General features: G+C 50.7%; 1 protein-coding gene across 13 annotated transcripts in view; it reads right to left on the reverse strand.

The window, feature by feature from the left end:
• The window catches only part of MCF2L (MCF.2 cell line derived transforming sequence like), a 198,872-nt gene that overhangs the window by 112,039 nt on the left and 70,562 nt on the right, over window positions 1-16,271 (reverse strand). The window contains exon 1 of one of the 13 annotated variants that reach the window (XM_066237351.1): window positions 8,252-8,776. The exons of 10 other annotated variants lie outside the window; for them this stretch is intronic. In XM_066237351.1, coding sequence (XP_066093448.1) covers window positions 8,252-8,354 — 103 coding nt within the window. In that variant the 5' untranslated portion in view covers window positions 8,355-8,776. Of the gene's footprint in view, window positions 1-1,714; window positions 1,872-8,251; window positions 8,777-16,271 lie in introns of those variants that run through there. 2 more of the 13 variants (XM_066237339.1, XM_066237341.1) reach the window with 2 other exon arrangements.

Consider the following 16,271-nt stretch of genomic DNA (forward strand, 5'->3'; position numbering starts at 1 on the left):
CGTGCTCAGCACAATGCGTTCGCTCTGCAAGGCCCAGGAGCGGGAGTGGGAGACCCAGCGGTGGCAGGCAGAAGGGAGCGTGGCGGTCCCCTCTAATGGGCTACATCCTTTAACCGCCTGCCAGGGCTGGGCCGGGACAGGAGGAACTAACATGATTAACTCCTGCAAGGTGGTCCTGTAAGTATTTAAGTTTATTTCGTCCAGCTGTGGACTCAGTCTAATAATCACAGAATGCACAACTTAGCCTCTACAGAAGCTTCAATTTCCCTGAAGGAAAGAGCATGTTACTGTTTCACAAACTGATAAACTGAGGCAGCCATCCATCCATCTCCTGGCCAGAGCCCTAGCTTCTGCCCTAGCCTCATGCTATGAAGCCAAATTCACTTCTGATTTCTAGGTTCTTCACTTAGGCGATGGGACCGCAGGTTTCCAAGAATTTGCACCTGCCAGCCTTCCTGGCTGTTTTGGCCCAGCCCCCCCCCTCCCATTCCACCATCCCCCAGGGGGCGTTGGGTGGACCCACTGCCTGGCCAGGCCCATCATCTTCCCTGTGTCCTCCCCCCTTAAACCACTTACTCTGCTCCCGTCCTTGGCATCCTATCACTACTGCAACAGCAGCAACTGGGAAGCCTGGCCAACCCACGGGTCCACTGCAGCAAACTCAAACTGCACCCTCAAGTCTCCTGTCAACATGCTCACTGCCCCATCCCTGGGGTTCTCTCCTGACATCCCTCCAGGACAAGCCATGTTAACTCTGACAACTGCTTTTTACCCGGCCCTCCCCATCTCTAAAGTGGGTTGACATTGAGATCAGACAGTGACGCAAAGCTTTATAAATGGCAAAGCTGTAAATTAGGCGATGAGAACTCAGAAGCAGGGGCCAAATAAAATGTCAAGAAAACATTCGAGGGCTCTCGTCTCCACTGCGGCTGTGTCTTTCTCAGCAGGACCAGATCCTGGTCATGGGGACGTCCGAGTTCTCACCACAGAGAAGCGGGGATTCAGCCAATTAAGGAGCAATGCAGACTACTACATTCCAGGAGATTTTCTGAATTTCAAGGTTGAATACCCCTCCCCAGAGAGGAGACTTAGCCCGCACACGGCTTTGGGGCTCTGCTGGGAGTGTGCCAGGAAAAGCCTCTGGGATTTGCAGCTTCCTGGAAAGCAGACAATGGATGCAGCTTTGAACTGTACTTAATCGTATAAGTAAGTCACCAGGCTTGCATCATTCTGCCAAGGAAATAACCTGTAGCTAACGGCTTGTGTTTTGTTTTGCCTTTTACATGTGCACCTTTGTGTATCAAGTGCCTTTAGAATGAGGTCTGGGGCAGCTCTGATGGGCTTGCAGCTGGCTGAGCTCTCCCCATCATGTTCAGACCAGCCGCAGAGCTGACACTTGCTAGCCAGAGAGAGAGATCATTCGCTTTGGTAGCTGATGACATGACTTAGAGTTATCTAACGATACTTTCGGTAAAACGCTCATTTACTCATAATCTCCTTTCCCTGAACTATTCCAAGCTCCAAGGAGACAGCGAGTACATGTCATTCACCAAGACATCTTCCCTCACCAGCACAAGAAATCTTCACATTGCACAACCCAAATAACTACTGCATTGAAACAACAGCTGCCGCAGCTGGGAGCTCTGAGAGCTCCCCATATACCTCCTATGGGTGACTCCAAAGGGACGGCAGGTTATGAGACCCAAGGACTCACCCTCGGCAACAGAGCACAGCCAGGAGCACCATTCAGAATAAATGTAGTAGCTTTTCATTTCAGACACGGAGATTCGGACAGTATTTCTGTCTCCCATGGCTGATAAGCACACATGGAGACAGATTCCCCTGTGTCAATCCTGCAGCCCTCCTGTGGTTACCCATTAGCTGTCTTCCACTGAACTTTGCTCCCTAAAATGTGCATGAGGGACCAGCTGACTTTTTACTTTCGTTTTTACCCGTGAACTAAGACGAAGCATTAGAAGGTGATTGCTCTCCTGCAGGCCAACATCTGTCACTCCACCCTGCACAATTACACACAACACTAGGCCAGCTGGCCAGGTATGGGGTGACTGAGAGAAAAAGAAATGTCTGGGTCCGTCTTGGCCTCAGTTCAAGGCACAAGGGACACCTCTGTTGGCATGACTTTCCTGTGCTTTTAAGCAGGCAATGGGAAGGTCAAATACAGCTCTGTTCCACACTGCCTGGAGAGAGAAGCATGTTCGCTAGAAACATTAAGTCAGACAATGCTGTCCAGAATGACTCCACGTCCCCACATTCTTCCATCTGATAAAGTCCAATTCTCTGGACACTAGTGACATTTGCAGGAACAAACAGAGGTGGAGCCTGTATTTGTTTAAAGGAAAGTGAGCAAAGCAGAGATATAGGCACCATATTCCAACGTCCTCTCTGCCCTTTCGAGTTTTCATTCAAGGTCTGTGTGCTTCTAACAGTTTTGGGTGTAAAGCATGCGCCCCCACCTGGACACCCTCTTTTAGAGCCCAGAGGACGCTTAGTTTGCTCATACCTCATCACAGATGGCCCCGCCCTGCACACCACACGGTCTGGATTCCACGGGGACAGTGGGAAGATTTCCTCTCACTCCATGCTCAGAGATCAAAGCAGTGGACTGAGTCCATAAACCCCAACCAGCAGGTGCCCAGTGATGTGCCGTTAACACTGGAGTCCAAGCTGCTTAGACGATGGGGCTCGGGGGGGGTTGGGCCACAGCTCCAGGGCTCCCCAAAAGGCAGAAATCTCAGTCCCCCCACCCCCTCCAGCTCTGCATCCTCCTCAGGCCTGAGCCAAGCTGGCTTGGGAGGTTGGGGTAGGAGGCCAGAAGCAGTAACTTCTATCAAGTTGCCTAATAGTTAAAGATTAAAAAAAATGATAATAATAACCAGATTTTTTTTTTTTAACCATAGAACTTCTCCTTACAAACAAGTTGTTGACTAGAGCCCCTGAGGGAATATCTCAATGCGAGTATCTCTCCTCGGAATAAGTGCACTTTAAATAAAACAGCATTCTTCTTTTTGGGTCTCACCAGCTCATCCAAGAGTTCCAAGAAGTCCAAGAGAACAACAGCAGTAAGGGTGAGTGCTTCCCCTCTGCTTCCTGTAGCTCCCGAAAAGCTGCCTATCCGGTTTGCAAACATAAAGGTGGTTCTGGGTGAGACCCAGTGAATCCAAATGGCCAACCATCGACACTGCCCCCCCACCCCAATGCTTATACTCACTTGAAGCTCCTTAAAAGAAACCTGGGGCTCAAGCTCCTTAAAAGAAACCTGGGATCCTTCTCAGGCATCCCCACCTCTCACTCTGGCTTCAGCACAAACATGGGCCTCTGCCCCTCGAGGCCACAAGAAATGTCAGCCCCACATCAGGCAGACTGTATGCTCTAAGGTCCCCCGCGGCACCGACGGGGCTCGTCTTCCTGAGACGGACAGCCTAAGTCTCGGGTGAGACCCCCACTTTCCGCAGTCAGCCTAAGTCTCGGGTGAGACCCCCACTTTCCGCAGTCAGCCTGAGTCTGGGGTGAGACCCCCACTTTCCGCAGTCAGCCTGAGTCTCGGGTGAGACCCCCACTTTCCGCAGTCAGCCTGAGTCTGGGGTGAGACCCCCACTTTCCGCAGTCAGCCTGAGTCTCGGGTGAGACCCCCACTTTCCGCAGTCAGCCTGAGTCTGGGGTGAGACCCCCACTTTCCGCAGTCAGCCTGAGTCTCGGGTGAGACCCCCACTTTCCGCAGTCAGCCTGAGTCTCGGGTGAGACCCCCACTTTCCGCAGTCAGCCTGAGTCTCGGGTGAGACCCCCACTTTCCGCAGTCAGCCTGAGTCTCGGGTGAGACCCCCACTTTCCGCAGTCAGCCTGAGTCTCGGGTGAGACCCCCACTTTCCGCAGTCAGCCTGAGTCTCGGGTGAGACCCCCACTTTCCGCAGTCAGCCTGAGTCTCGGGTGAGACTCCCACTTTCCGCAGTCAGCCTGAGTCTCGGGTGAGACCCCCACTTTCCGCAGTCAGCCTGAGTCTGGGGTGAGACCCCCACTTTCTGCAGTCAGCCTGAGTCTGGGGTGAGACCCCCACTTTCCGCAGTCAGCCTGAGTCTGGGGTGAGACCCCCACTTTCCGCAGTCAGCCTGAGTCTGGGGTGAGACCCCCACTTTCCGCAGTCAGCCTGAGTCTGGGGTGAGACCCCCACTTTCCGCAGTCAGCCTGAGTCTCGGGTGAGACCCCCACTTTCCGCAGTCAGCCTGAGTCTCGGGTGAGACCCCCACTTTCCGCAGTCAGCCTAAGTCTGGGGTGAGACCCCCACTTTCCGCAGTCAGCCTGAGTCTGGGGTGAGACCCCTACTTTCCACAGTCAGCCTGAGTCTGGGGTGAGACCCCCACTTTCCACAGTCAGCCTGAGTCTGGGGTGAGACCCCCACTTTCCGCAGTCAGCCTGAGTCTGGGGTGAGACCCCCACTTTCCGCAGTCAGCCTGAGTCTCAGGTGAGATCCCCACTTTCCACAGTCAGCCTGAGTCTCGGGTGAGACCCCCACTTTCCACAGTCAGCCTAAGTCTGGGGTGAGACCCCCACTTTCCGCAGTCAGCCTGAGTCTCAGGTGAGACCCCCACTTTCCGCAGTCAGCCTGAGTCTGGGGTGAGACCCCCACTTTCCACAGTCAGCCTGAGTCTCGGGTGAGACCCCCACTTTCCGCAGTCAGCCGTCCTGGCACGGGCAGAGGAGCCCGAGCAAACGCCCGGTGCAGGCTGTTGTCTTGGCTTACTTTGGAAAGGCACTCACTGAAATTTAGTGTTACGTTTTCAACATTTTTAGGTGCACTGATTTTCCAAAAGAAAGGAAACGTTCCAAAGATGTCACTCACTCAGTGATCCAGTGTCTCCAGTGTACAGAGCCAAGCTATTGGTTTCCTCTAGAATTCTTTCCAGAAAAACTCTTTTTTTTTTTTTGCCTATGGCCTTGTTTCCAAACTTTTCTCCTTTTTTGCATTAGCTACCAGGAAGCTCAAAGGGAAATTTGTGCTTACTTGTAGTGCTTAGTGCACCTAGCTGTTTCAAATATATTTGCTTCTTTTAATTAATTCTGGTTCTGCCTGACCTGGCGGTGGTGCAGTAGATAGAGCGTCAGACTGGGACACAGAGGGCCCAGGTTAGAAACTCCGAGGTCGCCAGCTTGAGCGTGGGATCTGGCTTGAGTGTGGGTTCACCAGCTTGAGGGCGGGGTCACTGGCTTGAGCATGGGATCATAGACATGACCCCCTGGTCACTGGCTTGAGCCCAAAGGTCACTGGTTAGAAGCCCAAGGTTGCTGGCTTGAGCCCAAGTTCACTGGCTTGAGCAAGGGGTCACTCACTCTGCTGTAGCCCCCAGTCAATGCACATATGAAAAAGCAATCAATGAACAACTAAGGAGCCACAACAAAGAATTGATGTTTCTCATCTCTCTCTCTTCCTGTCTATCCTTATCTGTCACTGTCTCAATCTCTCTCTCTGTTTCTGTCACACACACACAAAAATTCTGGTTCTGTTTTAAAATTATCTGTGTCAACCTGAAACATATTCCTAAAAGAATTGTTCAATTCTAAGTAGAACTATCAGTTTTCTTGGCTTGTTGAAACTAACGTCCCAGGGCAGAAGAGCTCAGAGTGGATGCCTCTCCCTGTGCATCCATGTGCCCCCTGGAGGTAGTGTTCAGTTTCTGAAAGTAGGACAGATCAGAGGTGACATTCAAGAGGTTATACCTAATTTTCACTTAATTAATTGGTATTATATCTGTTTCTAGCTATCAAACAAAACAAAACAAAACAAAAACAATAATAACAAAAACCCCTACAATCTTTCAATTCTACCTTCTCACCATGCCCTGTACTTGCAGTGAGAAGTCTGACTGTTGGATCACCCCCTAACCTGAAGAGGCTTCTTCCACTGTTCAACGCCAGGAGAAGAGCCGTGGTGCCCGGGAAGGCTATCCACGGTGACCAACAGGCCGGCCTGCCCCAGGTAAGCATGTTCACATGGGTTTCTGATGAAGGAACCAGGGCAAAACTCACAGGCAGGAAAAAATGCCCAGGCCAGACTGCCTCTCTGGGAGCAAGGAAAATTTAAGCAACAGGTATCGAGAGCCTGGGCCACGTTCCCGCAGGTCACTGACATTTCGCCAGGCAATGCCGGGCTGCACGCCTGCAGGAAGTCTGGGCAGTACAGGAAGTCAAGGGAAGGATGCTGCAGGCAGGTGGGGGACTGAAGAAGGTGACATGGAGCCACGCTGACCCAGGGCCTCATGTGTCACAAAGCACTTCATTGCCCATCGTCCACACTGGGTCCTGATTGCCAACAGGCAGAATCATAGCGAGAGGGCATCCAACTAGTGCTAATGATGAAAGGAGAAGCCACTCGAGTCAGACGGCACCCCCCCCACTCCGCTCCTTACCCCCACACAGGCTCAGCAATGACACAGCACCAAGGGCTCCCATGTCACAGCAAGGAGATGCCCTGAGGGGCCCATTTCATGGTAGAGGATACCGCGGAGAGCCCCGTATCATAGGGAGGGGATACTTTGGGGGCTGCCATTTCAGAAGGAAGATGCCCTGGGGCCCCACCTCCCACAAGGAGACAACCTGGAACAGGAGAGCCGCTTGTCCAGGCCCCGTGGCTGGCACCTGGGGAGCAGATTCGAGCCTTTCCATCGCCCTCCCCATCTAAGCCTCTGGGCATCAGGATGATACTTCAGAACTTTCACAGGCAGGGGTCCTCAGTGCCACCTTGACAGAGTGAGAGCACAGATCCCCGTGGCCAAGGCGGGTCTGGTCGGACAGCTTCAGGACCCCTCCACCCAAGGACTGTCGAGAGTCCTCCAGGCAGCGGGTTTGGCAAGAGAACTGGAGAGGCAGAAATGAAGCCTTCACACCCTGGCATGTGCTGGGCCAGGCCGGGAGGCTACACAAAGCCCTTCATAACCATCCAACTCACTCTGTGTTAGGGCAGAAGTCAGTGGACTTGGTGAGAAGGTCAAGACCCTGTTACGTTAACCCCGAATCATTTGTACCCAGGCAGCTGAGCTCAGAATCACAACTAAGAAGCAGAAGCAGCCAGGCGTTCAGTGTGTGGGCTCCGGTCCTGCCCTAAAAGGGAAGCTACAGGGAGCTAGCTCTCCAGCCCATGGCTGAGTCCACCCCTAGGGCCACCAGTCCAACCATGGCCACATGCTCAGCCCTGTCCAGGAGGTGCTGCTTGTCGAGGCCCCAACATCCGTGGAAGGGTTTCACACGGGTTTACCGGTCCTACACCAGGCTTCCATCATCCTATTCCCGATGCCAACTGGCCAGCCCCAAGCGGGCTGCTCAACCTCTCCAGTGGGGAGAGCCATGGGGCCCCCAAACCATGGAAAGGCGGGGGGCTGCCTCTGACCTGGTATTTCTGATGTCTTGCACTGCACAGTAGGGCATCTCTCCAGGGAACAGATGCCACCCTGACACCCTAACAACGTCCGACAGCATGCCTGCAGTCATAGAGTCAGATGCTGCCACAAGTTCAACAGCAAACCTCCTGTTTTCAGTTCCAGAAGAAGGGAGGGGGGTGCTCCTGGGAGGAAGGAACAGATATGTGTGACAAGGCTCTTTGTTCCAACTTGTCTATTAGAATATCCCTGCTCCTTTGGAAGCCAATTTGTAAAAACATCATTTTGAAACCTGTGAGAATTTCAATGGTGCCGTCTGGCTGAGCAACAGCTCAAAGCCCCCGTGCCCTGCTTCTGGTAAAAACAGTGCCATTCAGAGAGAGAAACTCGTTCAGAGGCGGCCTGTGCTCCTTGGCAGGTGACCGCCTACGTGAGCCTGGCTTGCTGACTCGCTCACGTCTGGCCACGGGGGCGGGAGGTGAGAGGCCTGTGCCCCCTCCTGCCTCCCGCAGGGCACCCCTCGAGGCAAAGAGGGCACAGCACGTAAGCCTCACATGCCGAGTGTGCTCACCTTACAAAAGGGCTTTCCTTGAGTCTGCTCCCACTGCTGTTCCAGCCAAAACAGATAGATGCAAAAGTCCAAATTCCTCAGAACCAGAACACAAAGTAAATCAAACCAAACTAGACCAGAAGTCTGGCTTCAGCCCAAATTGCCCAGCACATCATTTCTAACCTTCTTTAAAAAGTCTTGCAAATGGCACACATTTTTTTTGTTAAAGGAATATACAGGGAAATGACTGCTCACTAAGGGGACCCATGGAGTCTGTCCCTGTACACCCAGGATGGTGCCACCCCATCCACCTCACCAGGCTGTGGGCGCCTCGAGGTCCCTCGGCGCCTCCGGGTCAGCGGCCAGAAGCGACGTTGAAGGCTCCATGCAGGTCCCCGTGGTGCTCCCCTCTCGGCCATCACTTCGTGTTTCCACCAGGGATACGCAGCAGCAGCAGCAGCGGAGGCCTCGGATCTTCAGGATAAACTCAGAAGAGGGCCAAATACGACCCCTGTGCCACCCTGCAGGCACGACGATGCGGGCAAGGGCGCGGGCTGCTGCTCTGCACTCTGGGTCCGGCACACACTCCCTAGGGATCTGGGTGTCACGTCAAGTCTGTCCCCTGAGGTCCCTGGCTTCCCTCCGTAGTGACCACTTGTACGACAGTCCACGCTGGGCAGCTCAGAACCTGCCCTCGCCCCAGGGCTGCCTCTTGCTACCTGCGCAGGGAGGGCCAGCCCGCAGAGACAGACTCCAGCGCGTGCCTGCCCTCCACACCTCGCAGACAGGCAGGGGAGAAAACGCCTGCCTGCGGTATCGGACAAAGACTCCTGCAGAATGGGGGCAAGCCGCACCCTGCCAATCTATTTGCAAGTTCTGGGCGGTTCTTTCCTTTGTGTGTGTGTGTGTGGGGGGGGGGCTTGTGCAAGCTGGAGCTCCGAATGACAAGGAGCTGCTCCGACTGCCCAAAAACACCTTCCAAGCTCAGGAAGTCTCAAGTTCAAACAAACAACTATACAACTAACTACAAGGCAGGAGGAAGGGAGGGGAAGCGGCCCCAGGCTTTCTTGAAATAAACTGGAAGTTCCGCCGTCTGTTGCTCCTGTCTGTTGTCCAGCTCAGGGGGAAAAGGAAATGATAACGCTGCTTTGCTTGGCAAGCCGACACTTTCCACAGATTAATGCTGAACCTGCCCAAGACCAACAGCTCCAGGCCTGGTGTCCAGGCCGCTTCCCCCGGGGGCAGCGTTCAGGACTGCCCAGTGACCAGAGACGACTGGGGATGCTCCTCTTGCCCCAGAGCTGCTGTCCGCGGTACGCCAGCTTTGCGCTGGGCACACTCTGGTGTTTCAGATTCTCATCACTAATTTGACAGGCAGTAAATCTCAGTGCCGTTTAAAATACAATGCTGAGGCTCGAAGGGCTTCAGCATGCTTGTCATATGCTGAAAGCTGCAGAATAAGAGCGTGACGGAAGATTAGCGCTTAGGTCTGCCTGGAAGACCGTGGTCTACCCGTGCACCGTGTCGCCCTTTTATAAGCTTGTATGATTGAAGCAGGTGTCTCTGGTTTAGAGCAAGATAAAGCATTTATTTAATTTCAGTCTTTCAGGGCAAACTCCTCCTGCCACGAGTGTTTACAGGTTGAGGGGTCCCCACTAAACTGATGTGTCTTTCCTGTCAGAGGCTGTGAAGCCAAAGGGACAGTCCTGGTCCCGGGAAAGTGTTCTTCCTCAACCCCTGAGAGGCGGCCCCCTTGGCAACCATTGTCAGCTTTCCAGTGATGCTGCTCAGTGCTCTGTTACGTTGACATTTGCACTTCTGGGCTCTAAAGGTGTCAAGAGAGTGAGAAAGGAGGAGCAGGTGCTGGCCCCTCCAAACTCCCCTCTACCACGCTCCGTGCCCACCTGGTACCTGTGGGTGCAACAAGCTGTGTTGCACCCCGCAAACTCAGGGAGTGAAGCTCGCTCCCTATGCTGCCTCCTTACAAAGATTCAGGAGGAAAACCACGCACAGAGTCTGGAAAGTCACAGTGAACGCTTCCTTCACCCAGAAGCAAAGAAACCGCACAAACTGCAACCAAGATTCAAAGCGTTAGTTAGCAACGGGTGCTGTCGGGTTCCTGAGTTTTCACTTCTGCCCCTGCGTACTGGCTTCCAAGCAGAAGCCCATCCCAACACACAACAGGAGGAAACAGATGGTGTGTTTGATGTGGCCCGTCCAGGACGCAGGTCCTCTTCCCGTGACCAGGGAACCTGCAATTAGGTGCAGTCCCTAGGAGCCTCAGGAAAAGACACACAGAAACGTGATTGCTCCGTGCCCACAAATGCAGCTCGTCCCCAGCTGTGATGAGCTGTCAGGTGTCGTTTCTCAGGTCAGCATCAAATTTCTCTCTGTGTGTCTTTCCCTTCCCCTGTGTAAGTGTTAAGATACACAGAGAAGCCCTGGCCGGTTGGCTCAGTGGTAGAGCGTCGGCCTGGCGTGCGGAAGTCCCGGGTTCAATTCCTGGCCAGGGCACACAGGAGAAGCGCCCATCTGCTTCTCCACCCCTCCCCCTCTCCTTCCTCTCTGTCTCTCTCTTCCCCTCCCGCAGCCAAGGCTCCATTGGAGCAAAGATGGCCCGGGCGCTGGGGATGGCTCCTTGGCCTCTGCCCCAGGTGCTAGAGTGGCTCTGGTCGCTGTAGAGCGACGCCCCGGAGGGGCAGAGCATCGCCCCCTGGTGGGCAGAGCGTCGCCCCCTGGTGGGCGTGCCGGGTGGATCCCGGTCGGGCGAATGCGGGAGTCTGTCTGACTGTCTCTCCCCGTTTCCAGCTTCAGAAAAATACCAAAAAAAAAAAAAAAGATACGCAGAGAAAACTATGAAAATTTGGAATGTCAGGACGATTTCCTGAGCAGCTATTTAAGTCAGAACCCGCACACAGCCTCACCGGCAGACAGTTTATGATTCAACATGTTCTGGGTTAATCCAATTTCCCCTAAGTATCTAAATATGGTTGAAAGATGTTACTAATTAAAACCTCTTCCAAAAGTCAGTTTTGAATATGAACCTCACTCACAATCTGTCAGTTTCTTCATCTTGTACGTTCGCAGCCTCTGGGGTTGGCAAACATCTTGAAAACGCTACGGGATTTTCCCAGCAGTCAGCGGACATGTCCTCCCTGATGGTTCCCCAGCGGAAAATAAATACAGAAAAACACTGGAGATCTAAGTTCTCCCTCACACGACGCTGGCCCTCGTGAGGTGTGCCGAGTGCGGCTTGGGGAAGCTGAAGGAATCAGGCCACTTAAGAAATGGACAGATTTATTTTAAACCCCAAGAGTGTGTATTTTATACAATATGGCCTCAAGCTATTGTTAATTTCATATCAATAAATGGCATGATTTTTGGCAGTAAAAGCATCTTAAATTAATCATGTCAGGAGAGCAGGGATTTATTTAGTGCCATCCTCAACCAAATAAGATATTGGGTAATTGAAAATTCAATTCTTCCGGGGCCGATGTGGGCAGGGATGGCCACCTGTTGAACTGCTTCATTGAAGCCACATTTGAGGACTCAGGTACAAAAAGGTGTTTTCTCTCTTTTCAAAAAACCACGTATAGGAAACCACACGTGGTGCTTGTATCCAATGAATGTTCACGAGGCCGGCATGTACAGGCACTGCACACCAGCTCCCGAGGAGTCCCTGACCCCACCAGGCATGGCTTCCCCCACGAACTCTCCTCACTTTATCCTTTTCGTGTGTTTGTCTCTTGACCTGATGCCTGGCACCGCCTCCCAGCTGTGGGTCGATGGTTCATTCTCCGTGCTATATAATGTTTCCTATGTATGGTAAGCCCTGAGGTCCACAGGCAGCCACACACCTGGTGAACCCTCCTCCTGCTTAGTGCTGGGTACCAGCCCCATCACGTGGCAGTGCTCTCGGCCACAACCTCGCAGTCCTACCCGATGACAGTTCCTGAGAGGGCCACTCTGCTGGCCACTACTAAACTGTTCAGTGTTTAATTGGAGGTTTAAAGTCAGGATGCTTCTTATCAATTTTAATGACAACATCTTCACTCTAACAAAGACAGAAAGGTCTGGGAGGTGGGCCATCAAGACAACCCATAAGACACTCTGTAGTTCTAAAATTCTGAGGTCTCTGTAACCCACAGATAAAACCACTGATGGAGAAACCATCAGTGAGAGTCTGTAACTGGTTATTCTGAAAAAGCAACTTTTTAAATAATATGCTTAATTTTTTACAACAGAGGATACATCACAACTGATCGATCATAACAAACCCTAGAGATTATGCCCGTCCAAGTCAGATGCATTTAGAATTCTATTAAAACACAGATAATAGATGACATAGTGATTGAGGTCCTTGCTCAACTGTGTTTGTAATAATCTTTCAAAGACACAAATTGGGATGTGGCTGGGACAAATTTTAAATGAAGATTTTCCCCACACTGGGAATAAACGTGCGAGGGTCAAAATGCTCCTTTCTACTTTCCGTGTGAGGATCTAACACTTAACACATTAAGAGATGGTTTGTGTGTGGAAATAGTTCCCGGTGAAACTTCCACATCCAGGCTGATCCTCACTGTCTCACGTTCACCCAGGGTGGACACGTCAGCACACAGCAGACTTTATGTGTCTGGTGAGGGGACGAATGAACGTATCCTTATGAATACTGGTCCTGCCAATCCTGAGGACCAGATTTCAGAAACCAGTAAACATTTCAGCCTGTTCAGAATTGATAGAGGCATAAAATTACAAAACTGATTAATCATGGAGACCCGACATCTACGTGCATTCAACAACTTTCTGTGTTTTGTTATCATTTAAATAATAAGTGACATATTCTTAAGGATTTAGAAATCAAAACACTTAATTTTTTTTATGTCCTTAAAGACAAAATATCCTTATAAAAGTGAAGTCATATTAGGGACATTAGTTCACCATCCCTAAAATCTTGCCAAAAATGTCACTGATGAAATTTAACACTAGTTCTTTCCTTGGGCGAATTAAGTGCCACAGCCATGTGGTATGACTATAAAAATAAGAAATGGATTTTTATATTTTGGGAGTTGGGTTCAGTTCTTTAATACAATTAATAATGAAATAGAGCAAAAACCCTAGAACATTTGCTGAAACCCCAATTTAGATACACATAATAAACCACTTTATCTCTAAAATTTGTATTGTCAAACTTATAACTTTAAATTTTGTTGAAGGTCTCCTCCCAAAAGTTTGGTTTCCTGTCAGTACTGGGTTATCTTTCAGGGTTTGAGCTGGAACAAATGTTCCTCTGAGGGAAAGAAGAAAGCAGTCCCCTTTGAAACACCTTCCTAAGGAACTGTGTGCAGAAGCCCAGACCCAGCGGCGTTCTCCGCGTCAACAGCACCACTTTGGAGAGTCCCTTCTGGGTAGCATGGTCTCCAACACATCCCTTGCTCTCCAAGTCACAGCCTTTCAGACACTTCCCTTTTATTGTCACTTGCCTGGAAAATCTCCACATTCTTAATTACTGAGAGTGTTCATCAAAAAAACTGGTTAAGGCCCTGGCCGGTTGGCTCAGCGGTAGAGCGTTGGCCTGGCGTGCGGGGGACCCGGGTTCGATTCCCGGCCAGGGCACATAGGAGAAGCGCCCCTTTGCTTCTCCACCCCCCCTCCTTCCTCTCTGTCTCTCCCTTCCCCTCCCGCAGCCAAGGCTCCATTGGAGCAAAGATGGCCCGGGCGCTGGGGATGGCTCCTTGGCCTCTGCCCCAGGTGCTAGAGTGGCTCTGGTCATGGCAGAGCGACGCCCCGGAGGGGCAGAGCATCGCCCCCTGGTGGGCAGAGCGTCGCCCGTGGTGGGCGTGCCGGGTGGATCCCGGTTGGGCGCATGTGGGAGTCTGTCTGACTGTCTCTCCCTGTTTCCAGCTTCAGAAAAATACAAAAAAAAAACAAAACAAAAAAAGATAAAAAAAAAAAAACTGGTTAATAATATGGAGTAATAATAATGGCAGCGACATGTACAGAGTGCACGAGCCAGGTACCGACTCAGCATGTTCAGACGAGACAAAGGCATGGACAGGCGTTTGCTAAGAGCTCCCTGCCTGCAGGCAGCTTTGAATGCTTTTTGTGTGAATTTAACTCACTTGCTCTTCACAATAGCCTGACTAGGAAGCTGCTCTCATGAATCCACTTTACAGATGGGGAAACTGAGGCACCTTCATGCCGACAGTTGGCCGAGCTGTGGGTTTGAAGCCAAGGGTGTAGCTCTAGCGGTGATTTAAGTTTCTAACACTCACACTTGCTCTCTGCAGTGGGACTATTATTATCCCTTAAGGCAGAAAAACCTCAGACCACATTTTTTCAAAACAGTACTACAAGAATGTTGCTATATTTTAACTTCAGTACTTAACTAGAATTAAAATTTAGGCGAGATTTTTGTGGATGCATCATACAACTGCAATCGTTTAGACTGAAAGATACAACAAATTTTTTTTTTTTTTTTGTATCTTTCTGAAGCTGGAAACAGGAAGAGACAGTCAGACAGACTCCTGCATGCACCCGGCCGGGATCCACCCAGCACGCCCACCAGGGGCGAGGCTCTGCCCACCAGGGGGCGATGCTCTTCCCCTCCGGGGCGTCGCTCTAGCGAGACCAGAGCCACTCTAGCGCCTGGGGCAGAGGCCAAGGAGCCATCCCCAGCGCCCAGCCATCTTTGCTCCAATGGAGCCTTGGCTGCGGGAGGGGAAGAGAGAGACAGAGTGGAAGAAGGGGGGGGTGGAGAAGCAAATGGGCGCTTCTCCTGTGTGCCCTGGCCGGGAATCGAACCCAGGTCCCCCGCACGCCAGGCCGACGCTCTACCGCTGAGCCAGCCGGCCAGGGCCAAATTTTTCTTTCTCTAAAACCAGAGGTATAAAGTGAATGTGACCAGATAAAGTCTTAGTTGATCAGAAATACAGACGTGTGAAAATACTATGTATAATAGTACAAATCCAACTGCAAGGATTAACGATATATATCTACATAGAGCTGATAATTCTGGTGAAGAGGTAAGTTTAGACAGAAAAAGCTTCCAACCATGGCTATCCCTGTATGTGTGTAATAGGAGAAAACAAGCAGACATACAACAGGCAGACTCACTGTGTAGCATTAAAGCTGCAGAAGACTACATTTGGTTAAAATGTGAATCATCTGGACCCTAAGGGACTTGAAATTATTCTCTTCTAGGGAAAATGTGTTGACCTCTTTCACAAGAAGCTGAGGATTGGAATGCTTCTCATTGCCATGTTTATTAATTGTTATTAATTATAACAAAAGAAGAGTTTTTCAGTCTATGTTCTTTTATATTGACTAGTTCTTAAAAGTCTGATTCTGGGGAGAATTCTCCATTATTAAGCTGGTGCAGGTGACTGACAGCATAGGTTCTCTCACCAGGAACATTTGCCAACGGAGCAGCTAAGAACACATGAACTGAGAAAAGACTGGAGCAAGCCGGCACCCCACGTGGTCTCTACAGATGCAGCACCGTGTGGTCCGAGGCGGAGGCTCACGGAGTCTGGAACATGGTTGTTGTTCTTATGGAGCTCTAAATGTAGTAAGGAGGACAATGATGATCTGCCAGAAAGTTTAACAGACCATGCAAACAACACATAGTGAAATGCTACATGGGGGCTACGTGGAAATGGGATGAGGAAGGCCAGGAGAGCTGACCGGTCCAGGAACTGGTTCTGAAATGGGAGGCTGTGTACGGAGCCAAGATGTGGGAAGACACTGACAATGTAACTGTTACTTGGAGACAATGGACATGGGCAGGCCAAGCAGGGCAGCTCATGGCAAGAACCATGTTGAGTTTAGGGATACGGTACCAACAACACAAGACCCATTTATATCAAAACAGTTTTATGTTTGTTTGTTTTGCTTAAACAAAGGGGTAATTACAAGCAAAAGCAGAAGCATGAATGTGATTGATTTCTATAAATCCAAATGAAGATTGCTCTCTCCGCCCTCACTGGATAACTCAGTTGTTAAAGCATTGGCCCGCTATGACAATGCTGTGGGTTCAATTCCTTGTCAGGATCCAAACTACAGTAGAATCAACCAATGAATGCATAAATAAATGGAACAACAATTGATTTTTTTTTCTCTCTCTCCCCCTTCTTCTCTCTCTAAGATCAATTTTTTTAAAAAAAAGATTGTTCTCTTCAAGATGTGTAAAGCATGTTTTGTGTGACATTGCCTTCAAGGTCTCCATTTGCAGCAGGTCCTCAATAACATCATTTAGTACAACATCATTTAGTTATAACATTGGTAAGATAATGCAGGAAGTTAACTCTTATTTCTGTTAACAACAACCAAAAAAAGCT

This window comes from Saccopteryx bilineata, chromosome 6, assembly GCF_036850765.1.
Source record: "Saccopteryx bilineata isolate mSacBil1 chromosome 6, mSacBil1_pri_phased_curated, whole genome shotgun sequence".
NCBI lineage: Eukaryota > Metazoa > Chordata > Mammalia > Chiroptera > Emballonuridae > Saccopteryx > Saccopteryx bilineata.